The sequence below is a fragment of the Hippocampus zosterae genome, chromosome 7 (assembly GCF_025434085.1).
Source record: "Hippocampus zosterae strain Florida chromosome 7, ASM2543408v3, whole genome shotgun sequence".
In the NCBI taxonomy this organism is placed as follows: domain Eukaryota; kingdom Metazoa; phylum Chordata; class Actinopteri; order Syngnathiformes; family Syngnathidae; genus Hippocampus; species Hippocampus zosterae.
In genome coordinates, this window is record NC_067457.1 from 18361284 (window position 1) to 18389211 (window position 27928).

Here is a 27928-nt window from a genome sequence, read left to right on the forward strand (position 1 = left end):
AACCGTTACCATGTCAACGGCTGCCAGTTACGCGGCAACGGAACCCCGCCTTCTCGCCGATACAAGCCACGCATGCGCGTTAAAGGGCGCCAGCCTGGTTTGAGAAAGGCATCATGGCGGCGTCCACGCTTAGCATTAAGTGTGGCTTAAGGAGAGCGTTGTCGCCGTCTTTGGTGGTCATTCTAGGAGCCACCGGCACCGGGAAATCAAAGTTGGCCATTGAGATCGGAAAACGACTCCAGGGAGAGATAATCAGCGCCGATTCCATGCAGGTATGAAGCGTGACAACGCGGGAGAGGACGGCATTTGGAGTGAGAGGCTGAAGTCAAGCTATTAAAAAAAAGATAACGAGGCTCAGAAAATGACTTTTACTTGCACTATATAAATGTATCTCGGACTTTTGTTTGAATTTACGCTCCTGGTGATGGTAAAATGTTTAATGCTGCTGGGTCATTCACAGCAAAACAAAAAAAAAACGATCCAACGTCAACGCTTGTCCTGAATGCGCCTCGAAATTAATTTTAAAATAACTACACCCAAAGCGTTAGGTACGCTATTCAATTGACTTATACCACAAAGATTAACGGATGTGTGTGTGTGTGTGTGTGGGGGGGGGGGGGGATCGAGACGCTTTTTTTTGTGGCAGGCCCCTCAAGTGTGGGCTACTTACTGGGTGACGTCAAACGTGACGAATATACGGACGGTGCCTAAAATGATGGAGACAAATCTTTGAGTAGCACTCGAAGATACCATAATAAGAGAATAATTTATAATTCCATTCTTACAGATAAAGTGTCATTTTCGGTGTAGAGACAGAAAATAGGGCGGGAAATTCGTTTCATTCAAGTGCAGCCTGGTTATCAATGGCAACGCAAGATGGCTGCTGATGGCTTCACTTCTCACGGAGGTGAGTAAATGTCATTGTTGGTCCATTCATCTGCGCATAAGTCATTGGCGTGGTGGACTGTTCCATTTAACAATATTGATTGACACCACCTTTTAAAAAAATGCAGTTTGAAGCTGCTGCTATAGTATCTTATATACTCGTGAGCTTGCAATTTCACAATTGAATTACCGTAATACCTTGCCCTGCAAAGCAGAAACATTTTTAGGAGAAAGCAGGGTGGTGTGGACCGATATTGGCAGTGGTGGGAGTTAAGGTCAGGTTGTATTTTCAACAGCAACATATGTATCGGTACACAGTAGACGTGTGTTATGTTTATGTTTTATCAGAATCAGAATCAGAATCATCTTTATTGGCCAAGTATGTAGAACACACAAGGAATTTGTCTCCGGTATAACACGCTGCACTAGTATCATCGTAAACAACAAAATCATTGAACCATTTTAGAGTATACCAGTAGTTTTGTAATACCATTTTGTGGTGCAAGAAGAGTGACTATGTCAGTGACTGTTTAAGGAGTTAATGGCTAGAGGGAAGAAGCTGTTTAAGTGTCTACTGGATTTGGTACGCATAGATCTGTAGCGTCTGCCTGAGGGGAGTGGCTGAAAAAGGTGGTGGGCAGGGTGCGGGGGATCCAGGAGGATTTTCCGTGCCCTTGTCTTGATTCTTGCAGTGTGCAAGTCCTCAAGAGTGGGTAGGGCGATGCCAACGATTTTTTCTGCCGTCCTAACTGTCCGTTAGGCAAGGGCAAAATAGAGTGGTGCTTGCTCTTTTAGTGGAGACGGCAATGTTACCGTGGTAACCGGAGCATCATGGATATGGTCTATGAAAATGAAGCCCATGTCCCTCTTAACTGTGAACTTTTTGACTTCTAATTTACATCTCCAACCAGCAGCTCCTGACATTTGGTGTGCACCTGTATATTGACATTTATGGCGACAAGAGCCAGAGAAGGGCAGGTATGGGCCCGGTTGTTTAAAGGGAAGCTTGTTTTTTATAGTATTTAATCATCAGTCAGTTTCTGTTCGTTATTTACTCATTTAGTGGCCTGGGTCTGTTTAGTTGCTCAACTGTAGAGTGTAGAGTTGCTTTCAGAGGTAATTATTTATCTGAGTAGAGGCCTAGAATTTGTTCAAATGCATTTTAATTTGACAATAAAGTTGACTTGACTTCATGATGACACAAATTTTCCATTTATTTTAAAGTTGACGCATTATGGCTAATTGACTTTTGATTGCATATATAACGCTACCATGGTAACCTGACTTGGTGTTCTTGTTTGCCAGCAGTGAAGTCATTGGGTTATTTTTTTCCCCACATCAAAGCCATTGCTAAAATTGTTGATTTCAACTTTTTTTTTAAAAACACATTATGACTGCCAAAGTGTTGGACTGTGGTTCGTTTTTCAAACGGGTGAACATTTCTCTTGTAACACGCATGTCTTATTTTGCCCCAAAAAAAAAAGTGGGGGGGCAGCACTATGCCATTTGTTCTTTGTTTTTCGGAAATGTAAAGTAAAATAGTCAAAGTATATTTGAAAGCAAAGTGGCAACGAGTGTGACAAAATACCTGTGTGGATGATCAAAATGGTGCTACGCGTGGTGTGTGTCTGTGTGCGCGTCTTTGTTTGTTTCTGCGTGTGTTTTTGGAGATAACATCCCCGGCGAGTTCCCGAGTGCTATTCTCCATTCTCTTTAGCTCGTCCTCTCTGTTTGGTTGTCAGGCTCCCATCGCCATGGCAACACCGGGCCGGCACAAATGCAGCAACATGACGGGCTCCGCTCGCGTCTCCGTCGCACGTGCTCCGACACCCATAATTATCATTAGACTTATTTTTAACCCTGCACTCTTGCTGTTTTTGTGTTGTCCTTGACAGTAAGAGTCACCTGCTATTGAGTTAACTGGGTTACACCAATTACATCTCTGCTGCCCGGAATATCTCCGAAGACCAGCGGCTCTTGCAAGATAGAAAAAGCAGTGGCCTAGTTAGTTGGTGCGCCTCGCTCCACAATCCCCGGCCCTGTTGCCACCCTCCCGTTAGGATGCGCAGCGGCCCGAGAGAAGGCGGAGAAAAAAAATCACCAGGCGGACGTGACGGGAGAGACCGAGACTGTTAATGTGAGAATGAGGACTGTGTGCGGGTTCGAGCTAGCCCGTGTTGTCTTTGGGATAGGAAACAGTCTAGTCTTGTTTGGGAGAAAGCGGCATTGTGCTGAGCTGGTGCATATTCAGCGCCGCGCTACGCCGACCCGGCGGCTGATGGTGAATGGCCGCTGGGAAGTGCCCATTGTCCTGGATAGAATCGGTTCCCACAGTCCCTAACGCTCCTATTGTGCTCCAATCACGCCCCTCTTCATGCCCCCTCTACTCACACTTCATTGAACACGCAGGGAGATATTATTCCCTCATTAAATGAACATGCTATCCATGGCACTCATTACGTGCTCAATATTTCGCTGTATGATCAATAAATCAAGCGATTCCTCAAGTGGGAGCTCTAGCGGGGGTGTTTTCGAGTCAGAAATTGGGCAACGCAATCGACACCCATCAGCTGATATGGAGGAGGCCTAAATTAGCCGGTCATTCATCAAACTGCATGCAGCCCTCAGAATGGAACTGGGTTACTAGTGCAGTACATGAACTGTGCCGCTAAATGAGGCCCATTTTTGTGTAGCTCACTCCGTGCACAAGTTCTTCCAAGAGTCTGTTTGTTTGTGCTCTTGTTAAAGGATCATCTTTGAAGTTGGTGTGGATTCCCAGAAACCGGAGAAAAACTTCTTGTTAGTGAATTTAATACGGCAGAAGCCGACTGTCGTTTGTTGGAACATAATTGTGATAACCCCCGCAAGCAGTCAAGTACTGACGCAGTTGACAGAGCACTTTTTTTTACACAAATGGCAAGAAGACAAATGTATAATAAACACATTTATACACCAGTTCCTGATCACCACAATTCAGTCACTCAAAATGCAGACGCTAGCCAGCTGTACTCTTTTGCTGACATCCATGTCACTCGCCATAGCAGGCTCCGCCTCTTGGATCCCTGCACACTCACAGATACTACGATGCTTTCACTCTAGTTAAGATTTACAGCCGATGTGCTTTTCTTCGCGTGTTTGTGATGTTTCGGTAATTTGAAACCACGTTCACTTCCACGTTCACCCTTCACTCATGTATCGGTCCACAATTGGCAGAGGCTTGATTCAGATCAAAAGATATCAGATTGCAGGATTTTTTTTTTCAAATGTAATACATTCTTTTGACACTGCAGTGACACATAACACAACTGACACACAGGAGAGGTAAAACATCAGAATTGGGTCACTTGCGTTGCACCATGCAGTGTAAAGCCAGCCCAAGTAAACATCACAGCTGCAAAAACAGGCACTGTCTACACCGATCTAATGCTGGATCATCATGTCTGGAATGCAAAGTTGGATTGCTTATTTTAAGATATCGGTGTTTCACAACTGCACTGCATCATATTGAGAGGCGTTTCTCACGTCTGGCCCTTCTTAGATAAAATATGGTTATGCAGGCTCACGCATTCCCAGAATCTAGCCTGATTTGTGCAATTTTCCCCCCGTCTTGATCAAACACTGCAAAGGCCCAATCATTGGATCTCTGTGTAAGATTATCCTGAGTGATTATTCTGTGGTGCGTCAACAGTGATTTTCTTTTGTTCCCTTGTGTTCTCCGTAACACAGTGTAGCCCGACCATCGTAAATGTTAAATCTGATCAGTATCGACGATACTGAGATTTGGACTTTATGATATGCTACCGAAACATATCCAAAGAGTTTGTGAACCGATTTGGCCACCTCAATGTAGTCGGTACCAGATATGCTAACGCTTAGCTTTTTAAAAAATATTTCTCCATTTCTAACCTCGAGCATTTATTCTTTAGTTTTTCCTGCAGTCCGCATGCCTGGTAGCACCATACTGCCCCCTCACAGGTCAATATTGGTACTACAACGCGGGTTTGGTGGACACACACCATTTTTTTCCCGTGCATTTTTTAGTGTGGGCCTATTCAGTTGTCCATTTTTTTATCGCCTTGTCCTTGTTAAGGTCACATGTGAGTTGAAGACCATCCCAGCTGACTTTTGGGCAAGAGAGAGAATATGCCCAGGACAATCGTAATTATCCACACCAGACACTGGTCAACCGCACACAAAGCAGCTGGTGGGATAACTCAAGCCTGCCTAAAATTAAAAAAAAAAAAAAGTGAATTGTCATTCATAGCATGCGGTGATGTGTGTGATTTGTTAACTAACAACATATTGTCATCCAAAAATAAATGTCTCTTCTTGGCAGGGGGCAGTATTTCTGTATGTGTGAGCAGGGGGCCGTCCTCTCGAGGGTCCAACAGGTCAACCGAACAGGTCATGCGTGTTTTCCAAGGGCCTTTAGGGCGGGGGATGTACTGGTGGGCGCTGAGCATTCACTTTACGCATGCTTGGTCATAAGAGCGCCCGTGTTGCTTTCTATGTGAGCTTAGTGACAAAAGAGGTCCATTTGTCACCGTGTGTTGAATGTGTGAGAAACATGCAGCAGCACAGCCGCCTCATGTAATCGGTTGGCTTGCAGAGCTTTAAATTAGCACGCGGAATGGCTGGCCATGTTTTTAGTTACGATCCGGAGGCGCGGACACACACACACACACACATTTACACCAGCTGCTTTGCGTAGCAACAGATCTCGGCATTGCCGGTTTACTGTGGTTTTAAAAAAGTCACATTTTCAGTAACGGCTAATATTCACCGTCACCGATAATGAGCTCTTTTTGTAAATCCCTTTTCGGTGAGCAGAGAGGGGGAGGGGAAAGGTGAGTTACACATTGCGAATGGGGGGCCAGGTGTGTTCATTTTGGTCTTATCTCTCGAACACTCGCTCATACTGATCACGGATAAGTTCAACGTGGCACCTCGTGACAAAGAAATCTCTTGACAGCTGCGGTTGTTGCCGTTCGTAAACATAGGCTGTAAAATTTCTGACACCCCGAAGCGGAGGTGTGGCACGGTCTGGGCTGACAGTCGTAAATATTAAACTTGTTCAATATTAACGATTGCTTTTTCTTTGTGTGTCTGGTTCAACAGCGAGTTGTAACGATAGCAAAAACGAAAATTACACAAATGGAGGAGCAACCGGTTGCGTCGAATGTCCTTCCACTGTGGAGCCCGCGCTCACACGTAGCCCGGCTCCTTATGGACGTATGAAACGCATCCTCCAGTTCACGCTCACTTTTCCACTCCCACCATCACGTCTGCTGTGACCACGACCTGTCTGGGCTCGTGACGCAGCCGTGAAATTGAAATTCAGACGTCGCCTCCGCCGACATCACATTTTCTGATGAATTATCGGAGCCCGCGTGCGAACGGAGCGAAAACACAGGGCCGATTAACTCCCCATTTCCGTCGGCCACGCTCGTGCGCTTTCATCGAGCGGCAAAGGCAGCGCGCCGGGGCGCGGCGGCTCATGCTACAGTAGCGCAGTGAGGAAGAAGTGGATGTGTGGCTGGACGGATGGAGGAGGAGGCAGGACGGTATGAATGATTTATTAGTCTGGCATTACTGGGCCATTCCCCACAGAGAGTAAGAGAGAGGAGATGGAAGGATTATATTGTTGAAGGGTGGTGCTTTGAGGGAAAAGATGAAAGGGGGGGAGGAGGGGGGGCGCGATAATCATGTACTTGAGGTGTAATGCAAACATTAGAACCAGAGCGTCCACTAGCTTTTGTTTAAAGGACCGCTTAAAGGTCATTGCATGTAAAATAAACCGAAAATTTTCCAATCACCGCTCGCGTTTTCTTCCAAATTTTGCAGAGTGGTTGAAAATGAAATGAAAGGAAAAGACCAGAACACAGAATTTGTCTGACTTTCACGCAAATGTGGCTTACGTCCACCGGAGGAACTGAACTGAATTTCACGTGCTTTTCGGTGCCGTTTTAAAAAGATTAAACCGTACAGCCGATTAAACATGCCTTTAAGTAATAAATGATAAAATCTTTGGAGGTGATTTTTGATGAGGGGGGGAAAAAAAAAAAGCAAAGTCTGGCACAAAAGGATGTCTGCGGACATTTAAGTGGCGTCTTCCCCCAGCACTCTTATTATAAAGCGCAGGAAGGGAGATAATATCTTTGGCATCATCATTAGCTCGCCCTATGCAACCAACTGTAGTGCCCCCCCCCCCCCCCCCCCCCCCCCCGGCTCCTCCTCCTCCTCCTCCACCACCACCCTCTTGCGGTTTCATCCTGAACCCTGTTTTCATTTTCTCAATGGATGTTTGTCCTCGCCGCTCTCTCACTCTTCCTCCTCCGCCTTCTCGCCACGCTCTCCTCCTCCTCCTCCATGTGCCAAAGCAACAGCTGTTTCGTGCGGCGCGTACGGCTGGCCGATGCCGGCCCACCGCAGACCCTCCCGGACTCCAGACACTCGGCTAATTGTCTCATCTCATCCAGGCTTTCGCGTACGTAGAGCGGCGAAGGAGGTCAGCCGGTCCTCCATTTGAGTGACATTTAAGAAGCTTGTATGGCTTCTTCCTCAATCTTCAAAATCACTTCAAAATGTTTTAAGTCTTCATAAGGAAAAAAAAACAAAAAACAACAATTTACAGCTTTTGTTTTAGCCTCGCTGAAGTCAACCTGTTTGCAGGGGGTCGTCCCGTCTCAAGCAAATGAGCCACTGCTCACCTTGCCCAATCCTTCCCCAGGGCCGATGCGGAGTTCCGGTTTTGTCGTCGTGACGACCAGGGCTAGAGCTAATGGGTTTGAACGACCTTTGTGGCAAACGCCAGCCGAGAGTATGAAGGAGAAAGGTAAAGCTAATCCTGCGCTATCGCAGTGGCTCGACTCGTCCTTTATTTCACTTGAAAATGAAATTGTGGCTCTTTGGACAGCGTAGCGTTCAAGTCACGAGGAGAGAAGCTCAGTGTGTGGGGCGCTGTTTTGTAAATTAGTTAAATCATTTTCACTTTGCTTTAGAATGGCTTGCTCCAAGACGCAAACCACAAGTGTCGAGATGTCCACCTTTAAAAGTCGCGCCGGGAATTCTCATTTTTAAGATTGGCTTGCAAAAAGATGCAGAAATCTTGCCGTGTGTGTGTCTGTCAGAAAAGATGGTGAGTGAAGGGGAAAAAAGGCATAGGAGGGGTGCTGATGGATAACGTGTAAAAATGGATGGGAGGCATCTTGTTCTCGGTCACAAGAACACGCCGTTCCTCGAGCCGCTCTTGTGGCTTTTTAATTTTTTTTGTAGTTGCCATTTTTTTTCGTCTTCTCCCGGCCAACTTTCTTAGCCTTTTGGAAAAAGTGAATCACGCATCAGACATCCCTTCATCCATCCATCCATGCATTCATCCGTGCATCCATCCACTCCTGCGGCCGACGGTGGTGTCGTGCAGTGAATCGGTGAATAATTGACCATGTCGGATTGCTCTGCCCCATCATGCTGCACACTCACTGAAGAATACACGCACACGCACGGACATAGATTGCATATAGAATCTACACACCCAGTTTTTTTATGATTTGTGTGGGGGGGGTGGCATTGAAACTATATCATTTCAAATCTTTTTCCATGAATGAATGCGACCTGTGAGCATCACAACTCACCAACCATTGGAAAAGGGTTTTAAAAGTTAGTTCTGAAATGGAATTGGTTGTTGGCAATGGCCAGGGGCGCGCAAATCCGATATAAGCAACAAATCAAAATCGGGCAAATGGATGTGTCGTGCAAATCCCGACTGGGGAGTTGCAGCGGGCCATTCCTTGGGTTAAGTGGTTTAAGAAACACTCATCAAAATGTCTACGTCGCAGCCCCGACACCTTGGTGAGGAAACAGAAGTCCAAACCGCAGCCGCTTGTGCATTATGCACGAGCTACAACTGCAGTCAGATTTGCTCGTCGCGACTCGTCTTCTTTTCCTGTGTGTTCGCGGGGGACGTAAATGCTCCGTTGGGGGTAAGGGGGGGGGGGGGTACCGATGATTTCACCGTGCGGCACGCTACCACAACAGAGCTTGGGTTACTTCACAGCTGGAACAAAAGCTCAAGCGCGTAGAGTTAAGCGTGCCTTCCGAGCTTCATCCGTATCAACTCTTTTATTTCATCACTGCGTTCTAGGAAATGGTAGAAGCATGAAAGAAGAATGTCAGAGCTGTTCAATCAAGGTCCATATGGCAAGAAAACGCACCGATTTGCGAAAAAGCCCAGACGGACTTTGACACCCGGGTGTCGCATACATGTAGGGAGACTCCCCCCTCACCTCCCCCGGCGGCCCTCCCACCAACCACCCGACTGGGTGATGTCAAGTGGACAGAGGTGGTGTGTTGTGTCACATGTTGAGCGGTTTCACATGGGCTCGCGTAACACAACACCCATGCCGCTCGCACCTTGCCCTGCTGCACCCTGGCCGCTTTATATGATGTATTTATCTTTTAAAAAAAAAAAAAAAATAGAAGACGAGCAATGAAACGGCGTGCATTTCCTCAGCCGCTTGTATTCTTTTAATGTGTCTCATGAAAGCAATTAAACGTGTTTTCCCTGTCAAATCGTTGAAATAGGCTTTTTGTGTATTTGTGTATGCAAAGTCACAAAACTTGGTCAAACAGAATTCTGATCCAGATCAACAGTTGAACTGGTAATTGGGAGCGGGATTTTACACTATTTGTCTTCATTTATTTCACTATGAAAGGAGTCGTGTGTGTGTGTGTTTGCACAATAGGATTCATTCATTCATTCATCTTCCGAGCCGCTTGATCCTCACTAGGGTCGCGGGGGGTGCTGGAGCCTATCTCAGCTGTCTTCGGGCAGTAGGCGGGGGACACCCTGAATCAGTTGCCAGCCAATCGCAGGGCACACAGAGACGAACAACCATTCGCACTCACACTCACACCTAGGGACAATTTAGAGTGTTCAATCAGCCTGCCACGCATGTTTTTGGAATGTGGGAGGAAACCGGAGCACCCGGAGAAAACCCACGCAGGCCCGGGGAGAACATGCAAACTCCACACAGGGAGGCCGGAGCTGGAATCGAACCCGGTACCTCTGCACTGTGAAGCCGACGTGCTAACCACTGGACTAATATATATATACATATATATATATATATATATAATTTTTTTATTTAACACCCCCCCCCCCCTCTCTCTTATGTGCCCCCTCTAGGTGTACCAGGGTCTGGACATCATCACAAACAAGGTGACCGCCAAGGAGCGCGCCCAATGTCGGCATCACATGATCAGCTTTGTGGACCCGTTGGTTAGCAACTACACGGTGGTGGACTTCAGGAACAAAGCCGTTTCTCTAATATCCTTCCCTACCGCTTTACCCTCCCCCGTTGCGCCATCGCCGCTCCCAACTCTGTCACCTCTTTGATTAATCAGCGATTCGTCTCTCGCTAATTGGATGGACACTCGACGCTTGTACCAAAACGGGGAAAGTGTCCCGAGTCGTGTGCGCAATCCGCAAGGAGCCCCTTGCCGCACAGATGTGAAGGGAGGAGGCTGTAATACACACGGTATTATTAGAAAAGCGCACGGGCGCGTGCACGCAGTCACTCTTCACTTACTCACCCACTCACTGGGGTGACGAGGGGGATGCGGCAGCTCCGAGAATAGCCTCTGAGTGACTCTAACCCGCTGAGAGGAACGGGGAAATGGCAAATGGTGTAAATACAGATTAGGGGAGGTACAAACAAATGCGCCCGTCATGCGGCAAGGAATGAAGAGTGAGGTGAAAAGGATGGAAGGCTCACGTGTGTGAGCGGTGGGCGTACTGACACATCATCAACATCGATCAAGCTGTCACTCAACAAGCCGTTTCTCTTCTGTTCCGATCCATTATCGCTCTCGGGCTCGCAGCCTTGCTCGTTTGTGTGGAGAAGAGTCGGCGTTGATGATGGCTGATGCCCGTGTCGGCTCTTGAGTGTTCTCAGATCATCTGAGAAGGCGGGAGAGGAAAGGTGTGTGATGAGATGCAGAGTACGGCTTGTATTGATGTGGATGGAGAAATCTTTTGGCCATACTAGGAAGGGAACTAGGTTGTAGCAGTGGAAAATCAGTGCTGCACCAGGGTTATCATAGTTTGTTTTAACTTTTTTTTCTTAATTACTCATTTTAGTTTTCAAGTAAGTTAATTTTTTTCTATTAGTTTTTTTTTCAAAATACTTTACTTCAGATTTTATTAGTTTTTGATTTAGTTTTAGTTTTTTTTAAATATACGGAGTATTTATCAAGCGCGAGATGCAAAAAAAAAATCAAGTGTTGTGAAGTGAACTGCCTTCCGTTCAATGTACAGCAATACCGAAATCAATACATTTAAAATGATGTTTGATATTGATCGGCAAAGACGAAATGGAAGATCATTTTTGCTGTAGTTATGGTTTGCTTCAGTTGGTTTTCAGATCATAAAATGTCATTTCTATTTATTTAGAAAGCATTTTATTTTGCGAAGGAGAATGTTTCTTCAATTTTCATTTTAGTTATTTGTTATATTTTTTTCCGGCTACTATAATAGCCTTGTGCTGGACCCGATGACTAGAAAATGGCACAGGACAGGACTTGAATGTTTGGTTTTCTTAACGTTACCCGACATAGATGACATGCATCGCCGGAATAAACTGCCGATCATTGTTGGAGGAACAAACTACTACATTGAGTCCCTGCTGTGGCGAGTCCTACTAGACGCTGGGGTGAGCACAATACAACTTGTATGCTTTCCTTTTGGCCTTTTTGCTTGACAAATCTCTTCCGCATCATTTTTGAAGTTGCCTTTGTTCTTTTTTTTAAGTCGTATCTTAAGGTAACAAAGATTTTTAAAAATATTTTCCCGTGGTGTCTCTTCACTTGCAGGATTTGGGTGACGGCGATGATGGAGACACAGACAGGAAGTTGGAACTCGAGAAACTCGGGGGAGCGGAATTGCACAGGCGACTGATGGAAGTGGACCCTGAAATGGCCGCCATGCTGCACCCCAATGACAAGCGCAAAATTGCCAGGTAATCCGTACAGCTAATATCCAAGGAGCATACTGTTATGCGCTGGATAAATTTGTTTTATATTCATCAAAAAACGGCCCTTGACCACTATTTACCGTGATATTAACTCATTCACTTCCAAAGACGTTTTTCAACGTCTTTTCAGACTTGGTCCAGAATTGGCTGGTACTGAATGAGTTAAGTCTCACGTCGTACATGATAACAGGACTAATGCTCAGTCGTCACAGGTAGTGAGAGTCGTAGTTTTTGCACACACGCTCATTTGACGAGTTGCAGTTTGTGCACTCTAGTCTTTTGTGCACTAATGTAGGTCAGGTTGCCCCGCTCTTGTCCGTGACGGGAATCCTCTTTTCTGTTGCTGACCGAGTGCACGCCGGCCAAAGAATCGCGCAAATATTTCTTGTCTTGGCGAATGAGTTCATCATCTCAGTTTTTTTTTTTTGCATCTCTCGACATTGCTCGACAGGAGCCTGCAGATCCACCACGAAACGGGCATTCCTCACAGTTCCTGGCTGGAGGAACAGCGAGGCCAGGAGGGCGGTGACGGCCTCGGGGGCCCGCTAAGGTACCGGGACCCTTGCATCTTTTGGCTCCACGCCGACATGGACGGTAAGGGGCGTTGAATGAATGGATCCCTGCCACAGCTTGAGGCAGATCTTATTTTATCCCTCCTCATTCTTTCTCTAGCTCTGGACGAGCGTCTGGACGCTCGCGTCGATGAGATGTTGTCGGTCGGGTTGATCGAGGAGCTCAGGGACTTCCATGTCCGCTTCAATCAGAAGAAAGTGCAAAATGACAGGTGAGGAAATCAATTGCTGCTAAGACTCGTTTAACGTCCGCATGCCGTCCACAGTTATGTCCGCCTTATGCAACGTGTCGGCACAACATCATCAGTCAAGTGGACCCCTTATCGCAGTCGCGCAACGGCATTCGCAGATTTTGGAACTCGTTGCAAACACAAGGCGTTATGAGAACGTATGTGCGTCTTATGGTGGTAAAAATACATCAAGTTTACTTTTTTTGCGGTTTCGTGTTGGTGCATAATATTACAACGCAAATTGTTAGGTTTTTGTCAGGCAACCAACGGTTTCCCAAGTCGGCAAGTGGGTTCAGTGCCGGTGTATCAAGTTCAAGATCACATTCCCATCTCCCTCTGGAAATTAATGATCCGGCACGACGGAAGGATTTCTTCTTCTCCTTGAAACCAGCGCTGCAAACTCAGCCAAGCATTTCTGCCTTTATTTAGACCCTCCTTGCCGGTCGTGACAGGTCACAATGTCCAATGTGGCTCAGTTTTGGACAAAAGATACAATGGGGCTTGCTCGCAATGTGTCCGGGGTTATGGGCATTCCGGTGGTTGCTGGTTGGTTTTCTTTCCCTTCATTATGTGTTGTGTGGCTCAGAGGAGTTAATGCATGGGTGTTGCACTTCCCTGGAAGCTGCCCGTGCCTCATCCCATCTTTTCAGTCCACCGCTTTCTCTTGTACCATCGCCCTATCAGCAATATGATCAGCCAAGCACTTTACTCCCCCCCCCCCCCCCCACCCCCACTGTCTGCGACTCCTTTACCCTCATGACTCCATCCCCCCGGCTGGCTTCTACCGCCAGACATCAAGGTCAAATCTCTCTCCCCTGTCCTCCGTCGTTGCTTTTCACCCTCCATTGAATTGACATTTCCTGTGCTCTGTCGCTATTCTTGGATTTCTGTCTCGGGCCTGCACAGGCCGCCCATTTATTCTGCCCATTTCCCCGTTCCTGAGTATCACAAGGTCAATCAAACTGCATTTTTCCAGCGACTGTTTCCTCCGTGTAGAAATGAGATTATACTGCTATTTTTGCACTTTCTGAAAGAGGTCAGGTCACTCAATACGGATCTGCGGACATTCATCACAAAAGATCCAGCGTGAGCTCACACCGTCGGTTCTGCTCAAATTGGAGAAGATTTGACCAAATTGTTCCGGGTGTAGTCTGGCGAGGACAAGCAGCTGGTTTCTGCTTGCCGGTGGTCGGTCAGCGCGCCGCCGTGTCTGTGTTTTAATGTCACCGTGTCCCCCAAAGGACCTCGCACAAAAAAATGAGACGGAGAAGAGAGAGGAAGGTGAAATTATGACTGTCTAGAAAGGTCGCGATGGCCGTCTTTTATGTCCAACCTTCTTGACTTTTTTTTTTAAATTTGTTTTAAATAACACACGGATTGTCATATTCAAGGGTGCGCTTACACGAGGATCCCAAATGATGTCAGATATTTGAAGATGGATGAACACGGGAGATTCTAGACTGGCTGACTGGCTGTCAGTCTTCCATTCTGAAACCACTAAACTCTTGTCCTGGTTGCAAATTATCTTTTGCAAATTAACCTCGGGTAAAACACTCTAATGGTGCATTCTAGTGTGGCAAGAACGTACTTGCTTATGCAAACTAGGCACTTCAAGTATACCCGTGTGTCGCGACTCACTTGGTCGGTGACGCACTCAGCGGAATGAAATTTAAAATCGCGTGCGCACACTTTCACACAAGTCGCCTCCTCTACTTGCAGCCGCTGTGAAATTACCGCCTATGTGCACTGGACTGCACGAATTAAGTGTATAAAAACAAAAAACAAAAAATCGCAACAAAACTAATGAATGCATTAGGTTCTTGCTTTGCATTCACTCACAATAAACGCTGCCTGTGTATCGTTGGCATGCTAACAAGTTCCAGGCTGCACACGCTAACCCAAACAAAACGCGTAAGGAAGGAAAATATTTTTTTCAAGTTTGGTGCAACCTGCAAAAGAGACGATTAAAAGGAGTAACCCGCCCTCTTCCACACGTCTATATATTTTTATTTCAATTCGAGCTGTCACTATGTTTTTGCTCACCTAAAAATGTGATTCCGTCACAAATAATGTTGAAGTTGTGCGTCACGTGCAGATGGAAGTGCAAGCTCATTTAAACGGTCACTTGCCTGTTTATCGTTTGATGTAGACTCCAAAATAAGCCGGCCGACACCTGTTGGTATTCGACGGTTTCTGGGAAATTGATGTCAAAAACCAAAACATCAGTCCAAGTGTCATCCCGATGGAAGGATTGAAATTTCAAATAAGCGTCAAAAAAGCAATTGAGCATCATGCGTTTCACTTCTCATCAGATTCGGTTTACGCTTGGTTTCTTTTGGAATTGAAAATCGGATTCTGCCTACACACTCAATATTTGCAACTGTGTACTCATTGATTTGCGCGGTGTTTTTTTTTTGTTATTGAACTTTTTATTGATTTTTTTTTCAAACAGTTAGAAAGAAGAAAAACATGGTCACGTGTTGTTTAAGTACATAGAACCACACCAGTTCCGGGCATCAAAATAGTACATACATACATACATTGACATTGACTGTAAAACGGGTTACAATTACTGCCCTCCCACCTATACAATGTCCTGAACACTGTGCCATATGAGTAGAAAAGTAATGAAATAAAATAAAATAATAATAATAAGCAAAAATAAACTTGAGTGGAATGGGGCCAATAGGGTAACTCAACTATCTGTTTAAGCACTACCTTAGGTTTCCGTAAATTTTATCCAGGTATCCCATAATGTCTCAAATTTTTCTCGTTCGCCTCGAAGAGTAAATGTCAGTTTCTCCATTTCAAAAATTTCCCCAACCACCTTAGTCCAGTCTTTGACTGTTGGGGGATCTGTCGTCAGCCATCTTCTTGTGATTGCCTTTTTGCTCGCTAACAGTAAGATGTTGTAGGTGTATTTCTGAGCAAAGTTAATGGTGAAGTCGGAGGGACCACTGTTCCCATAATCCTACCCATAGTCAGCCTTGTCTCTTCCCAGTATTTGGAGATGACCGGGCATTCCCAAAACACATGAAAATGTGAGGCTTTGCTATTACCGCAGGCTCTCCAACAGGCTGTATTCCTTCCTTGTGAAGTCCCTTGGGCCGGAACTCTCAAAAACCTGACGACATTCTTCCACCCAAATTCCCTCCAAGAGAGAGACGATGTACATTTCCATTGCTGTGCTATTGTTCTTTCCCATGCTTCCAGTTGAATTGAAATGCCAGCCTCCTTAGCCCATTTATTCTTTATATATATTGTATCCCCACCTTCTAGTACTTGTAACTCTTTGTAAATTTTCGATATATTACCCCTTCCAGGGTCTGACCCATAAGATAGTAGGAATATCTTGATTAAGCCGAAACCACTTTGTTGGACCCATCCTGTGCGTAGAGATCTCTCTAGGTAGTGTCTTAGCTGCAAGAATCGATAGAAATCTTGATTACTCAATCTGAATTTGTTTCTAAGATCTTGGAGTTGTCGCATCCTGCCCGCCTCAAGGAGGTCCCTATATATCTTTAACCCGTTTCCAATCCATTTTTTAAATCCCGTATCCATTCTGTTTGGTAAGAAATCTGAGTCATATCCAATCCATCTTAGAAGCAAATATGGGCTATTTTCTTTGTCTTGCTTTAATATTCCGTGCCACACCTTAATTGAGGTTCTTATCCAAGGGTTAACACTCTTAAGACAATCAATCAAACCAGGGTCCCCGATAATTGCTTGTAGTGGAATATCGCTAGATACCTGACTTTCAATGTCTTTCCACTTCGCACAATAGGATGGATTACAGATATTGGCCAAAATCTTTACTTGGGTTGCCCTATAATAGTTTGACATATTCGGTAGGGAGAGGCCTCCCTTGCTCTTTGCCAACTGTAGAGTCTTGAATCTAATTCTTGGCCTCTTCCCTTGCCAAATAAATCGCGATATTATTTTGTCCAACTCTTGGAACATATCCTTGGGTAAGTCTATTTTCCAGAGTTTGGAATAGATATAGTAGTCTGGGCAACACGTTCATTTTGATCGCTTCCACTCTTTGCAGTAATCCAAGGAATGGAACCAGGTTCCATCTGTTCAAGTCAGCCTTAATTTGGGCAAGGAGAGGGGAATAGTTTTCAAGCCTAATTGTATCTAAATCTTTTGGAATATTCACGCCTAAGTACCTGATCGACTCTGAGTCCCAGTTCAAATTGAATTTGTCTCTCATCACATTGCTCGGAGAGTACTTAAATGACAGGATCTGAGTTTTATGTATGTTAAGTTTGTATCCCGAAAATGCTCCGTACTCCCTGATCGTAGAAAGCAATTCCGGGAAAGAGGTAGATGATTTTCCCAGAAATATTAATATATCGTCCGCAAATAGGGCTAATTTGTGAGTATCCCGTCCAACAGTTATCCCCTCGATCTCGTCTTTCTGCCTTATCAACTGACTTAGGGGCTCTATAAAAATGGCGAATAGAAGTGGGGAAATAGGGCAGCCTTGTCGGCATCCCCTTTCTAGATTGAAAAAATCCGTAGATCCTCCATTTATCCTTAGTTTTGCTATTGGCATATCGTATATAGCCTGTATAGTTCTTATAAAATCGTCATTGAATTTAAATCTCCGTAGTACCTTATATAAATATGACCAGTTGACTGAGTCAAAAGCCTTTTCCGCATCCAATCCCACCAAAACGGCTTCTAAGTCATGTGCCTTTATATGAGCAATTATGTGTAGGGTTCTTCTGACGTTATCCATAGTCTGTCTCTGCCTAATAAAGCCGGTCTGATCTAAGTGTACAATATCTGGAAGTATCGATTCCAAACGTCTTGCTAAAATTGATGTAAAAAGTTTATAGTCTTGGTTCAAGATGCTAATTGGACGGAAATTTGCACAGTCTGTTTTGTCCTTCCCCTCTTTTGGTATCAAAGCAATGATCGCCTCTCTCCAAGAGGGGGGGATGGCTCCTTTTGATAGGACCCAATTGAATGTTCTCAGTAGTAGTGGCGATAAAATGTCATTGTAAGCCTTGTACCACTCGGAGGGGAATCCATCTGTGCCCGGGCATTTATTCAGCTTTAGTCGGGAAATAGCGTTCTGTAATTCACCCATAGTCACTTCAGCCATGAGAACCTCATTTTGATCTCCTGAGACCGTTGGGAGGTTGAGTGACTCCAACATAGCGTCGGGAGCTCCCCCATCATCAGCTGCTGGCTCGGAGGGGTAGCCTCCACTACAGTTCCCTTGTAGAGGGCGCTCCGTTAATCGTCGCTCCCCCAAGCACATTTATGCATAGGAGTCCAAGCATCCCCGATCATATCTATGTATACATCCATGCACACCTACATACACACACGAACAGGCATACATACTCATTCACTCACGTATACTCTAAAGCAGCCATGTCCAAAGTCCGGCCCGCGGGCCAAATCCGGCCCGCGGTCGAATTTCATCCGGCCCTCGGCCCCCGACATAAAATCGGTGCCGTCTGGCCCGCAGGTTGGGCGCAATGGAACACGTGTTGCATTGACTGAGGTCTCGTAGACTGGTGAGTGATGTTTCATAGAGTACTGCTTCCCTCTAGTGGCTAAATGAGTAATAGCATTCACTAAATGAGTAATAGCATTTAGACACTAGAGGGCATCACTCACGAGTTAACAAGACATCACTCCGTGTTTATATTGACTGATATGTGATATTTCAAATTCCTGTTTCAAATGAACCAAAAGAAATTCTTAAGATTGGTGAAATTAAAATAAAAATGGAAATGTGAAACAGACTGGCTTACTAAAATTTGTTGAACAATATTGTTGTTCAATGTAAAGAATGTCAGCCAAGGTCGGCCCCCCGACATTTTACCACATAAAATCTGGCCCCCTTGGCAAAAAGTTTGGACACCCCTGCTCTAAAGCATAACCACCTAGTTGCATTTCACATATACGTACGCACACCCACACACATACTCGTGCATACCTATTTCCCTACATACCTTTCCACATGTTCCTACAGTACTTACTAATACACTTACTCACGCACACCCCTGTGCAATCATACATAACTGCTCAATCGTACGCCTGTTCGCGTATACACCAACACACGCATGCTTACACCCATACCCCAGCATATTCACATAAACCCAAATACTGTTCAATTCAACTAACCCTTAGTTGTTCCACAGTGGAAAATCTCATCACCTTGTCAGGCTTCAACAATTTTCATTGTCCACTCTCCTGTATGCGGCCAGTTTTTTCTTGAAACCCTTACGTGGAGCTTCCAGCTGTTGTTCCTCACCGCTCGCAGGCCGATGCCACAGTCTGTTCTTAATTTTGTCAATCCAGGTGGTAGGAGGTTTGTATACAGCCACGGGAAAACCCCTCTTCAGCATGTCGGAAGTGGCCTCCTGTGCTGAGTTGTAAAGGCACGTTTCCCCCTCGTAGAATATTCTCATCCTCGCTGGAAACGGAGTCTGAAATCGTATCCCTTTCTCCCGCAGCACCTTCTTCGCCTCTGCGTATTCCCGGCGTTTCCTCAGGGTCTCTGGAGCATAGTCGTGGTCGACAAAAACTCTCTTCTCTTTGTACAGAAACCCCTTCTTGCGCCAAACATTACGCAGGACCTCCTCCTTAATCGTATTACTGGCGAATTTTACTATTATTGACCTCGGGGGGGGGGGGGGAATCAGCGGGGGGTTTACGGCCTAGCGCTCGATGCGCCCGCTCAATCTTCAGATCGGTGGAGGGAGAAAGCTCGAGCTTTTCTTTAAAGAGGTGTTCTATAAACACTATCATCGTTGCCGAGTTGGTCTTAGCCCCCTCCTCAACTCCATAAATTCTTATATTGTCCCGTCTTGCACGTCCGTCTTGATCAGTTATCTTATCTTGCATTGTAGCTTGTAGCTGTAGCAGCTCCCTCGTAGCCTCTTCCAGCCCCAGCACTCTTTCTTCTGTCTCCGAGATCCTTGTTTCGACGTCATCTATTCTGTTGTTAGTCGTCTTAATTTTGTCCTTGATTTCGGTGAGTGTATTAGCGCTTTCACGCCGGAATTCCCTTAATTCTTGCAGGATCGTTAATAGGTTAGCTGTAGCCTCGTTAGCCCGTGGCTCCCCGGCTTCGGGCCGGCCGTCGATGTCGCTTGCGGCGCGATCCTCCCTGTCCGAGTGGGTTATTTCAAACCGCGAAACCGACTTTTTGTGTGCTTTAGGCATTTCGTTAACGCCTTTAAATACAAATAAAACTCGTCAAAATACTAATAAAGTACGGCGTTGCTCGAAGTGATCGAGGAGCTCTGCAGCCGTGCGTCCTACTCCCTGACAGCCATCTTGGCACTGCGCGGTGGTTTTTAATGTGCGCTATCTTTTCTTACAGTCAGAACTACCAACACGGGATATTCCAGTCGATTGGTTTCAAAGAGTTCCACGACTACCTGACGGCTCCTGAAAACAGCAGCCAGCAGGAAAGAGAGACACTCCGAAACAGAGGTCTACGATTTCTGACGAGTGCAATGCCTTCCGGACTCCTCTTCCATCTTTAGTACCAAACCGCCTTCCTCTCAATCTCACTTTTAGGCGTAGAAGCTTTGAAGACTGCTACGAGGCGCTACGCTCGCAAGCAAAATAAATGGGTCCGCAACCGCTTCCTGAAACGTGAGTTCTCTTCTTCCCCGTCGTGTGTACGTGTGCCGGAGAGACGCAAGGTGAGATTGAGACACTAAGCCTCTCAGCCCGCAGTACTCTTGTCATTTATCCAAAGTAGCGCGCGTGTGTGTATTCATTCATATTAGCACTGCAAGTGTTGCGGCTATATGTGAGTGGTTATTTATTACCAGTTTTTCGTAGTATTTGACGATGGATTAGATCCTGTTTGCTTTTGGACTCCGGATATGATTAAGATAAACATATGTAGTCCTATTTGCTTTGCTGATGATGTTTGTTTAAGCGGTAGCTGGGACGCATTGTCATATTTACACAGCATGAAATTAGTTTTGTGGAGGCTATTTCACTTATGAGTTATATTTATGAAGTGATTAAAATAAAATTAATTATATCATAACCTTGGCAGGTTTTCTCTACAGAAAATATAAGGTTAATTGTGACCATATTCTCTAACCTCAAAACAAACATTCAGGAAAAAATAATCTAAAAATGCTAAACTGGTGTTTGGAATTGATTGTATAAAACGATTGCAGAAAATCTGTCTTGAGCCAGCCGAATTGTCATATACCAGTGTTAAATTCGTGTAATAGCGTCCGTGATTTGGCAGCTAGGCTGGGTGAAGATCCGCCGCTGTCGAGCAACAATCTGACGACTTCATATCTGAAACACCGTCGAAGCCAAAAGCGAAGCATCGCTGCACCTTATTGGATTGCATTGTAATGTTACGTGTGCAGGTTTGTCAAAGGCTGTCTTTCCAGTTTTCAAATCCATCCTTGCAGGTTTCACTTTTGGAACCTTTTTTTTTCCCCCCTTGTGACATCAAAGACACAGAAATCGGCTTTCGTGCTCGGTTAGCCGCCACAGTCAGCGACACCAAAGACTGGAAAAGCGAACACGCCTTGGCCAAAATCAAGTTGCGGTTTGGCGTCTGTGCTCATTTCCCATCCTTATTCACTCGCAGCCTTCTACTGTTGTTGTCTTTTTTTTCTACCCCCCCCCCCCCCCCAAGTGTGCATACATAAAGAATGTGTATGTTCCTGCGGTCTAAGGCGGGAACCTGTGCGCTCCTGAGTCCCACTGGCCGCCTACCCTAAAGTAACCCAGCCTCCTAATCCTGTCAGACCCAAACGGTTAAGCCACTCCAAGACCTCAACCTCAATAGCCCTCCCCTTTTCGCACTCCCTCATAGCACCCGCATATACCATCTGGTTTCCACCGCATGCGTGTGACATACGTACATAATCCATCTGAACTTGTCCACGCTCTCGCTACTTGCACGTGTGGCTCTTTGCAGCGGGGCGGCCAAATCTTGGCGGGAACCGCTCGCGACCCGGTCAGCTAACGGATAAGATCGACTTTCTGCAGCACATCCTCTGCTTCCAATGTGGAAGTTTCGAGTTAAGTTCAAATGTGATATGTGACCACTGGAGCGACGGAGGCAGAGTCCGCTCTCGTGCCTTTGCCTTTTTTGGGAAAGCATGTTTTGCATTCGTGATCCCGAACCTCTCAACATATGACGTCGTGAGTAAAATATTTCTGCGACGACTAATGGGGGAGCCAGCCAAGGTGACACGTTTTTCCACATTATCGGTTTTGCTTAAGTTCAAACAAGAGTGATCATCCAATTTGGCTGAATTTCAAAACAAGACAACCTCGGAAAGATTGACAGGAATCACCTTTACTGTTTGATGCCCTTCCCAAAAATTGCATGTATAAATAGTTTTGATTGTAAATCTTCCCCAAACGATGATCCCAAAGCATTCTAATATCATTTTGAGCTCATCTTAGAACGTGGTTTTTCCGACTTCAATGCCGAATGGACGCGCCTATGTGGCAAAGACTCACTGCAAGGCTCAAACGTGGCTCCTCCTCCATCACTTCAACATGGTCTGCTCTCCTTCGACAGGATTTTGGCCGCATTTAGTGACATTGTAATACGTTTCAAAAAGAGACTGTGAATTTCTAAACCGTGAACCACAAATACGCGCTATTTACCGTACTTGGCTTTGTAATTTCACACTTCCACTGGCCAGGTACTCCAAAGACCCAGCTGTTTTTTAATTCAAGCAATTAAATGGTCAGTTTCACGTTAATCTGTCACTTTTTTGAGCTCGTCAATCTGTCACCTCCTCGTATTTCCTCACCTCCACCGTCCAATTCTTACTGACTACTGACCTCTTTTCCCTTTGAGCCCAGCACACGCACACCCACGCATGCCGTCTGAGCAGGCTAATCTCTTGAAGCATTACGAAGCTGCCGGGAATTTGCCCCTGACCACACAGACTCGGGGAAACGGCTCAGTAGCCGGGGGGGGCGGGCCAATCTGAGCATGTATGAACGAGTGGGTCAAAGGCTAGGAGGACCAAACGCCTCAAAGTGGGTTACACAAGATGCCACAAAACACATGTTGAGAAAACCGAAATCCATGCACACGCATGTGCGCCCACGCGTACTCACACCAACATGCCTGTTGACTCTATTTTTCCAGTTCGGGCCTTTGGTGTAATGGCACGCTTTGGTGGTGTCCTGATTATTTGGTTGTCCTAATGCGTGCGCGTGTAAATAATCTACTTAATTATGAATGAGAAATTTGAGCTGAGTTTATTGGATTATTACTCGGAGGAGCGCCTCAGTGACTTGACGCCTGTTTTATTTCAATCCCAGAGGGAATTGCGCGCCCACGCTATGTTGCCGTAACCATAGCCAGGTGTATTTTGGCAGGCATGGGTGGAGGTCTGACGTCATGTGAACATTAATTAACATTTTTGCGTTTCAAAAATTTATTTTTGTTTTTTTTAAATTCTGCGTTGCATAAAGGGAGACAGGTGGCACATGGACAGCTGTGCGGATGGAGAGATTGGGTGTAGGTTGGTTGGGGGAGGTGTGTGTGTGTGGGGGGGGGGGGGGGGTAATATGACCCAATGGTTGCAACAGGTGTGGGGCAAATGTATACCCTTGAAGCTTTTATGTACACACATGGCCATTTTCTGTGGAGCTCACACTCAAAAGTTGCCATGGAAACCAGATGAGGAAGTAAATGTATCCAGTTGGTGTTGCATATTCATGTACGCAAACAGCCAAAAGTTGGAGAAGCAGTTAACCTTTTTTCTTTTTTTTTTTAAATAAAAACAAAGCAACAACATTCCTTAGAATGTAAAGAATCTTAATTTAGTGCTGCAACCCACTTTACTGCGCAGCTCCCTCTGGTGTGCCCACCGTCGCCAGTATATCAGTCATGCAGACACAGACGACCAAGATATAGTGGTTCTTCTACCTACAGTACTACTAGTTAAGTGACTCACTAAAATACTGTAATAGTCATTTTTTGTCGAGGATAAAGAATATATACCGGTTAATATGATGTCTGTCTACATGTGTTGCTCCACCGCTTGTGCTCAAAACTACTGATCATGGCTACTTGGATGTCAATGTCATTATTTGTTAGCATTTAACGAAGTGGACTTTTCTTCGGCCAAGTTGCGGTTGTTTTACACACGCTTGAGCTGCTGCTCAAAAAATAGGATGCTCTCCATTTTTGTTCACATTTTACAACAGATTTACATTTGGCACTTTATTATTCCAAGAAGTAAAATAAAAAAATATTTTTTATGAGCCTCTTGTCTGTCTTGCGCCTGTACGAGAAAGAAGGGACAAAAAGTGGAAGAGGAACAGAAGGAAAGAGGAAGGCGGTGGTGAATAGAGGCATGTGTTGTGCTGCGGTGTGGATGATGGCCAGCGAGGAGCAGCTGGCTGTTGGATTTTTTTTTTCTTTTTTTTGGTGCTTTCTCTCCAAACAACTCGACAAATGACTGCTGGTGCGCTCGGTAGCAACAGGTGGACTCCTGTCTCGACACGGGCAAGCAGCTGCATGGCGTCGCCCATGTTACTTTCTTCTTTTTTTTAATGTTTGTCGATTTCTTATCACCATCCTTTTCAGAGTTACATTTTCAAAGCCCAAACTATACCGGAGTCCTATCTAGCAGGTGGCAAGCTTTTATTCACCAGCTTTGCTACCCTGCCCACGTCGCTATTTAATACAGCCCCTGAGGGAGAGGTTGGTTGCAGCTACGGCAGTTGATGCCGCCACCTGCCTATTGTACCATCAACAACAACAACAAAAAAAAAGCTTCCTCTTTGTATCCTGTACACAGTAAACACAGAAACCTGAAGCTTTGGTTAACAATTGCTCTGGTCAGAGCTTTCAGTGTGTCTGTATAAGCAGCAGCGGGGCATTATATAAAGAGGCTCCTCTTGCCTTTTGACGCCGATGTCAGCCAAGCAACTGTACAAATAAAAGAAATGCAACATGTTGAAGTAGCTGACTGTCACGTCAACTCACTAGTTGCGATGCGAATATCAGCCGAGAGTCACGCCGTCCAAAAATCCTCAAGTTTTTGGTAGATGGGAAGTTTGGCAACTAGTTTTCATGAGTGGGCGACAGTTTTGAAGCAAGCTGGCGCGCACCATCCTGGCTTTGCATATCTAACAGTTAATCAAAAAAAGGCACAGGGGCTTTCATATGCTGGAGGGGGGGGGGGGGGGGGGGTGTTCCCAATTTTAAGCTGAAGCGAGAACCGTGCCGTGTGACATCTCAAAATGGCCTCATGCTTGCCTTTATTCTCGTCCACTTTCTATCTTGGTGCCAACCCGTCTCTTCCCTGACAATCACGCCATGTTTTTGTGGTTCACTAAAAGCAATAGTGTAATATACAGTATGTGGAGTCGCAAATTCTGATGCAGTGTCTGTTTCCTTTCGCATCCTGTCTGCCTTTTTTTTTTCTTCCCTTGAAGGAACATTCCAGTCGGTTGTGCCATGTTCCACGGTGTGCGGAGAACCTTAAAGTAGGAGCGAGAGCAGGTGTTTCAAGAGTTATTTTAAAAATACATTAAAATTTGCTGAAATTATTGAGGTGTGGTTAAAACTCTAGGGGCAAAGTTAGTCATTTTTAAAACTATATGATCTCCCCATTGTGTGGATTTTCACTTATTAAAACGTATGCCCCACTATACGCACCATTTTTTTCTGACACTTGAATTTCTTGCTTTACCGATGCTTCTCTTTAGATGTCTATCCCATCCAGTACTGTTATGCATGTTCACAATACAGTACGTTTCACTACAGTTGCGCCCGAATGACAGTCTTGCCAGCACATACCAGACCAAACCGGTTTTGCAACATGCACTTCATTGTGTGGGTGTATAACGGATTAGGCCATAATCAAGTTGGCTATTACAAGTTAATTTGTTTAACTGGAGTGTGCGCGCTGTCATCTAATTAGCTTGTTATTAAATACAAATGTCTCCTCTTTCCGCCTTTATATTTTGCATCGTACGCACTATATCCCTCTTGGAGGTGCTCTGTTTTCAGGACTTAAAGGTCACCTTCACTGCAGGATTTCTGCCACCCCCCTCCCCCACCCCACCCACACCCCCAGTGTATCTGCATGTCTTAAGTCAATACGGGCAGTGTCTATGGATGCAGACAGACAAGCAGTGCAGGGATTTGGTGGTGCTCTTTAGCTCCGGGGCCGGGCCCAACCCAGCCGGGGGACTTGCTGACCGACGCAGAATGGTCACACAGGGGTGGAACTGTTGGAGAATGAGTGAAAGACCCGATGGGGTTGGGAAGAGAGGGAGGAAGGGGAGTGGGAGGAGGAGACATTATCGAGCCGGTGTGAGTCAGCAGGTTGACGGAGCTCGAGGGCGCGGCTCCGACAATATCGCTGCTTCCGGAAAATGTTATCCATAATATGCCCAATCCGTATCTGCTGCCTTGAAACACCTCGCTCGTTACCTAATGGGTGTCAAATAATCGACGTTTGATATTCCTGGCACATCAAATTGATAATCAAACACGTGTTCTCTGGGGGATGGAACTGGCGCTTTTATTTTTACGGCCCACAATCGATCAGTATGCTGAATGTTTATGTGAGCGGTATAAATCTGGTTGACCACCGTTGGCCTTGCGGGGGTGCGTAATGTGTGCTCGATTGACCCACGCGCGTCTCTGTTTGTGGGTAGGACCCGGAGAAGGCGTGCCAGCTGTCTATGGCCTGGATGTGACGGATGTGGCGAGATGGGAGGAGACCGTGCTGAACCCTGCACTGCAGATACTGGACAGTCTCTGCAAGGTGTGGCCTCGCTTCTTCTTGTCTCAACACGCAGCACATTAGGGGTCTTTTTGTCTTGCGCTTTGATTTGCTGCTGATTTTTAACATCCACATCTTTTATTCGATTTATTTTTCTCAACTCCTTCACTCATGCCTTGTCCAACCATTCAGTCAACTTGTTTTGAATGTATAATGGATTATTGTGCGGTATAGGTTCCATACTCAACCGAGAAAGGTGAAAATCCACAATGCAGACCCCCCGCCCCAAGAAAATGCTATATATATCTTCTTCTTATATATATGTATATATATATTGCGCGTCGTCCTGCACGCGGTCTGTCCTTCCGTCTGTCCCTTTTCAAAACGTACCTACTTCACCGCGCCGCTGTGCGCCGTCACTGCGCCGCTCAGGCAGTGGCTCACTACGATCGCGTGGGCATCTTAGCGAAAAAATGTTGTCTACCCACAAGCATTGCAATGAAATTGTTAGTTATTTAGTAGAGCTAAACATCTCTTTATTTTCGCAATAAGCAATGAAGATGAACAAAAAGTTGAACCAAGCAACAACACCTTTGTGGGCCAAAGGCCCACCTTACCAGCCTTCCGCAGGAACTAGCTGATGAGCCGCCCGGAGGGCGGCGAACCAGCTAGTAAACAATATGCCACAACTCTAGAATATGGGATGCAATGCTTTGAAAACAGCTGTCAGTGAAAGAGTGAATTAGACTGCATCTCTTCCAGTAGATTTTAGTTCTGCCTGGCCTATTGCGACATTACGTGCCTTGGAGGCACGCAACTCTAAACTCAGAGAACAATGAACCGCAATATAGCGGGAGTAACACTAAATATCTGAAAATCATATCCCCCACATCTGTGAAATGACCCGTTTATTTTTAATCAGGGTGAGAAACCTTCTACTGAACCAATCAGAGTACAGCGGGCAGAGCTAAGGAATAAACGAAGCCGGCATACCTGCGACCCGTGCGACAAGGTGATCATCGGTGACCTGGAGTGGGCCGGTAAGACCCCCATGACGCAGTCAACCACACACACTACATTACACACATTCGAGGCCGCGTTGAATTTTTAATCGTGCCGGGCCAAATTAGCTCCGTTAAGGCGGCGTCACGTGTAGCTCTCTGCCCTGCAGCTCACCTCAAGTCCAAGAAGCATCACTTCCACGTCAGGAAGAAGCTCAAGTCCGATGCCGCGGGTCACAATGGCGCTCAGCGTCGCGTTTTGATTCCCGCGTTAGACAAGCACACTCGGACAAACCCGTCGGAATCCTCAGAAGAAGCACACTAAGGAAGCGGCTTTGACACCCCCCCCCCCCCCCAAAAAAACATCCATAGACAGTCCTCTACGAAGTCCATCAAGCATGGACCCGTTTTTTGTATTTCTGATGGAAATACACGGCACGACATTTTCTTGGTGCCGCTCATGCCAACATTTCCATGCAACGC

The 27928-nt window shown here is 45.8% G+C and overlaps 1 protein-coding gene across 2 annotated transcripts; it reads left to right on the forward strand.

The window, feature by feature from the left end:
- The first annotated feature begins 73 nt into the window (after positions 1–73).
- On the forward strand, positions 74–27793 carry trit1 (tRNA isopentenyltransferase 1). 2 transcript variants are annotated; one of them, XM_052070375.1, is made up of 11 exons: positions 74–272; positions 10070–10210; positions 11496–11594; positions 11755–11900; positions 12367–12509; positions 12588–12699; positions 20069–20181; positions 20269–20346; positions 26377–26486; positions 27367–27484; positions 27616–27793. In XM_052070375.1, exons 1-11 carry the CDS (start codon positions 114–116, stop codon positions 27768–27770), a joined length of 1374 nt encoding a protein of 457 aa, XP_051926335.1. In that variant the 5' UTR covers positions 74–113; the 3' UTR covers positions 27771–27793. The 2 variants fall into 2 exon arrangements, with proteins under 2 accessions (XP_051926335.1, XP_051926336.1); XM_052070376.1 differs by lacking the exon at positions 74–272 and adding an exon at positions 654–907.
- The last annotated feature ends 135 nt before the right edge of the window (positions 27794–27928 follow it).

What these genes read in the sequence shown, in the direction of transcription:
- trit1 (XM_052070375.1), top strand. Translation starts at nt 114, where the DNA reads ATGGCGGCGTCCACGCTTAGCATTAAGTGTGGCTTAAGGAGAGCGTTG. An exon ending in GCTCCACGCCGACATGGACG is followed by an intron (nt 12,510 to 12,587) that starts GTAAGGGGCGTT and finishes TTCTTTCTCTAG; the next exon opens with CTCTGGACGAGCGTCTGGAC. An exon ending in CCGCAACCGCTTCCTGAAAC is followed by an intron (nt 20,347 to 26,376) that starts GTGAGTTCTCTT and finishes GTTTGTGGGTAG; the next exon opens with GACCCGGAGAAGGCGTGCCA.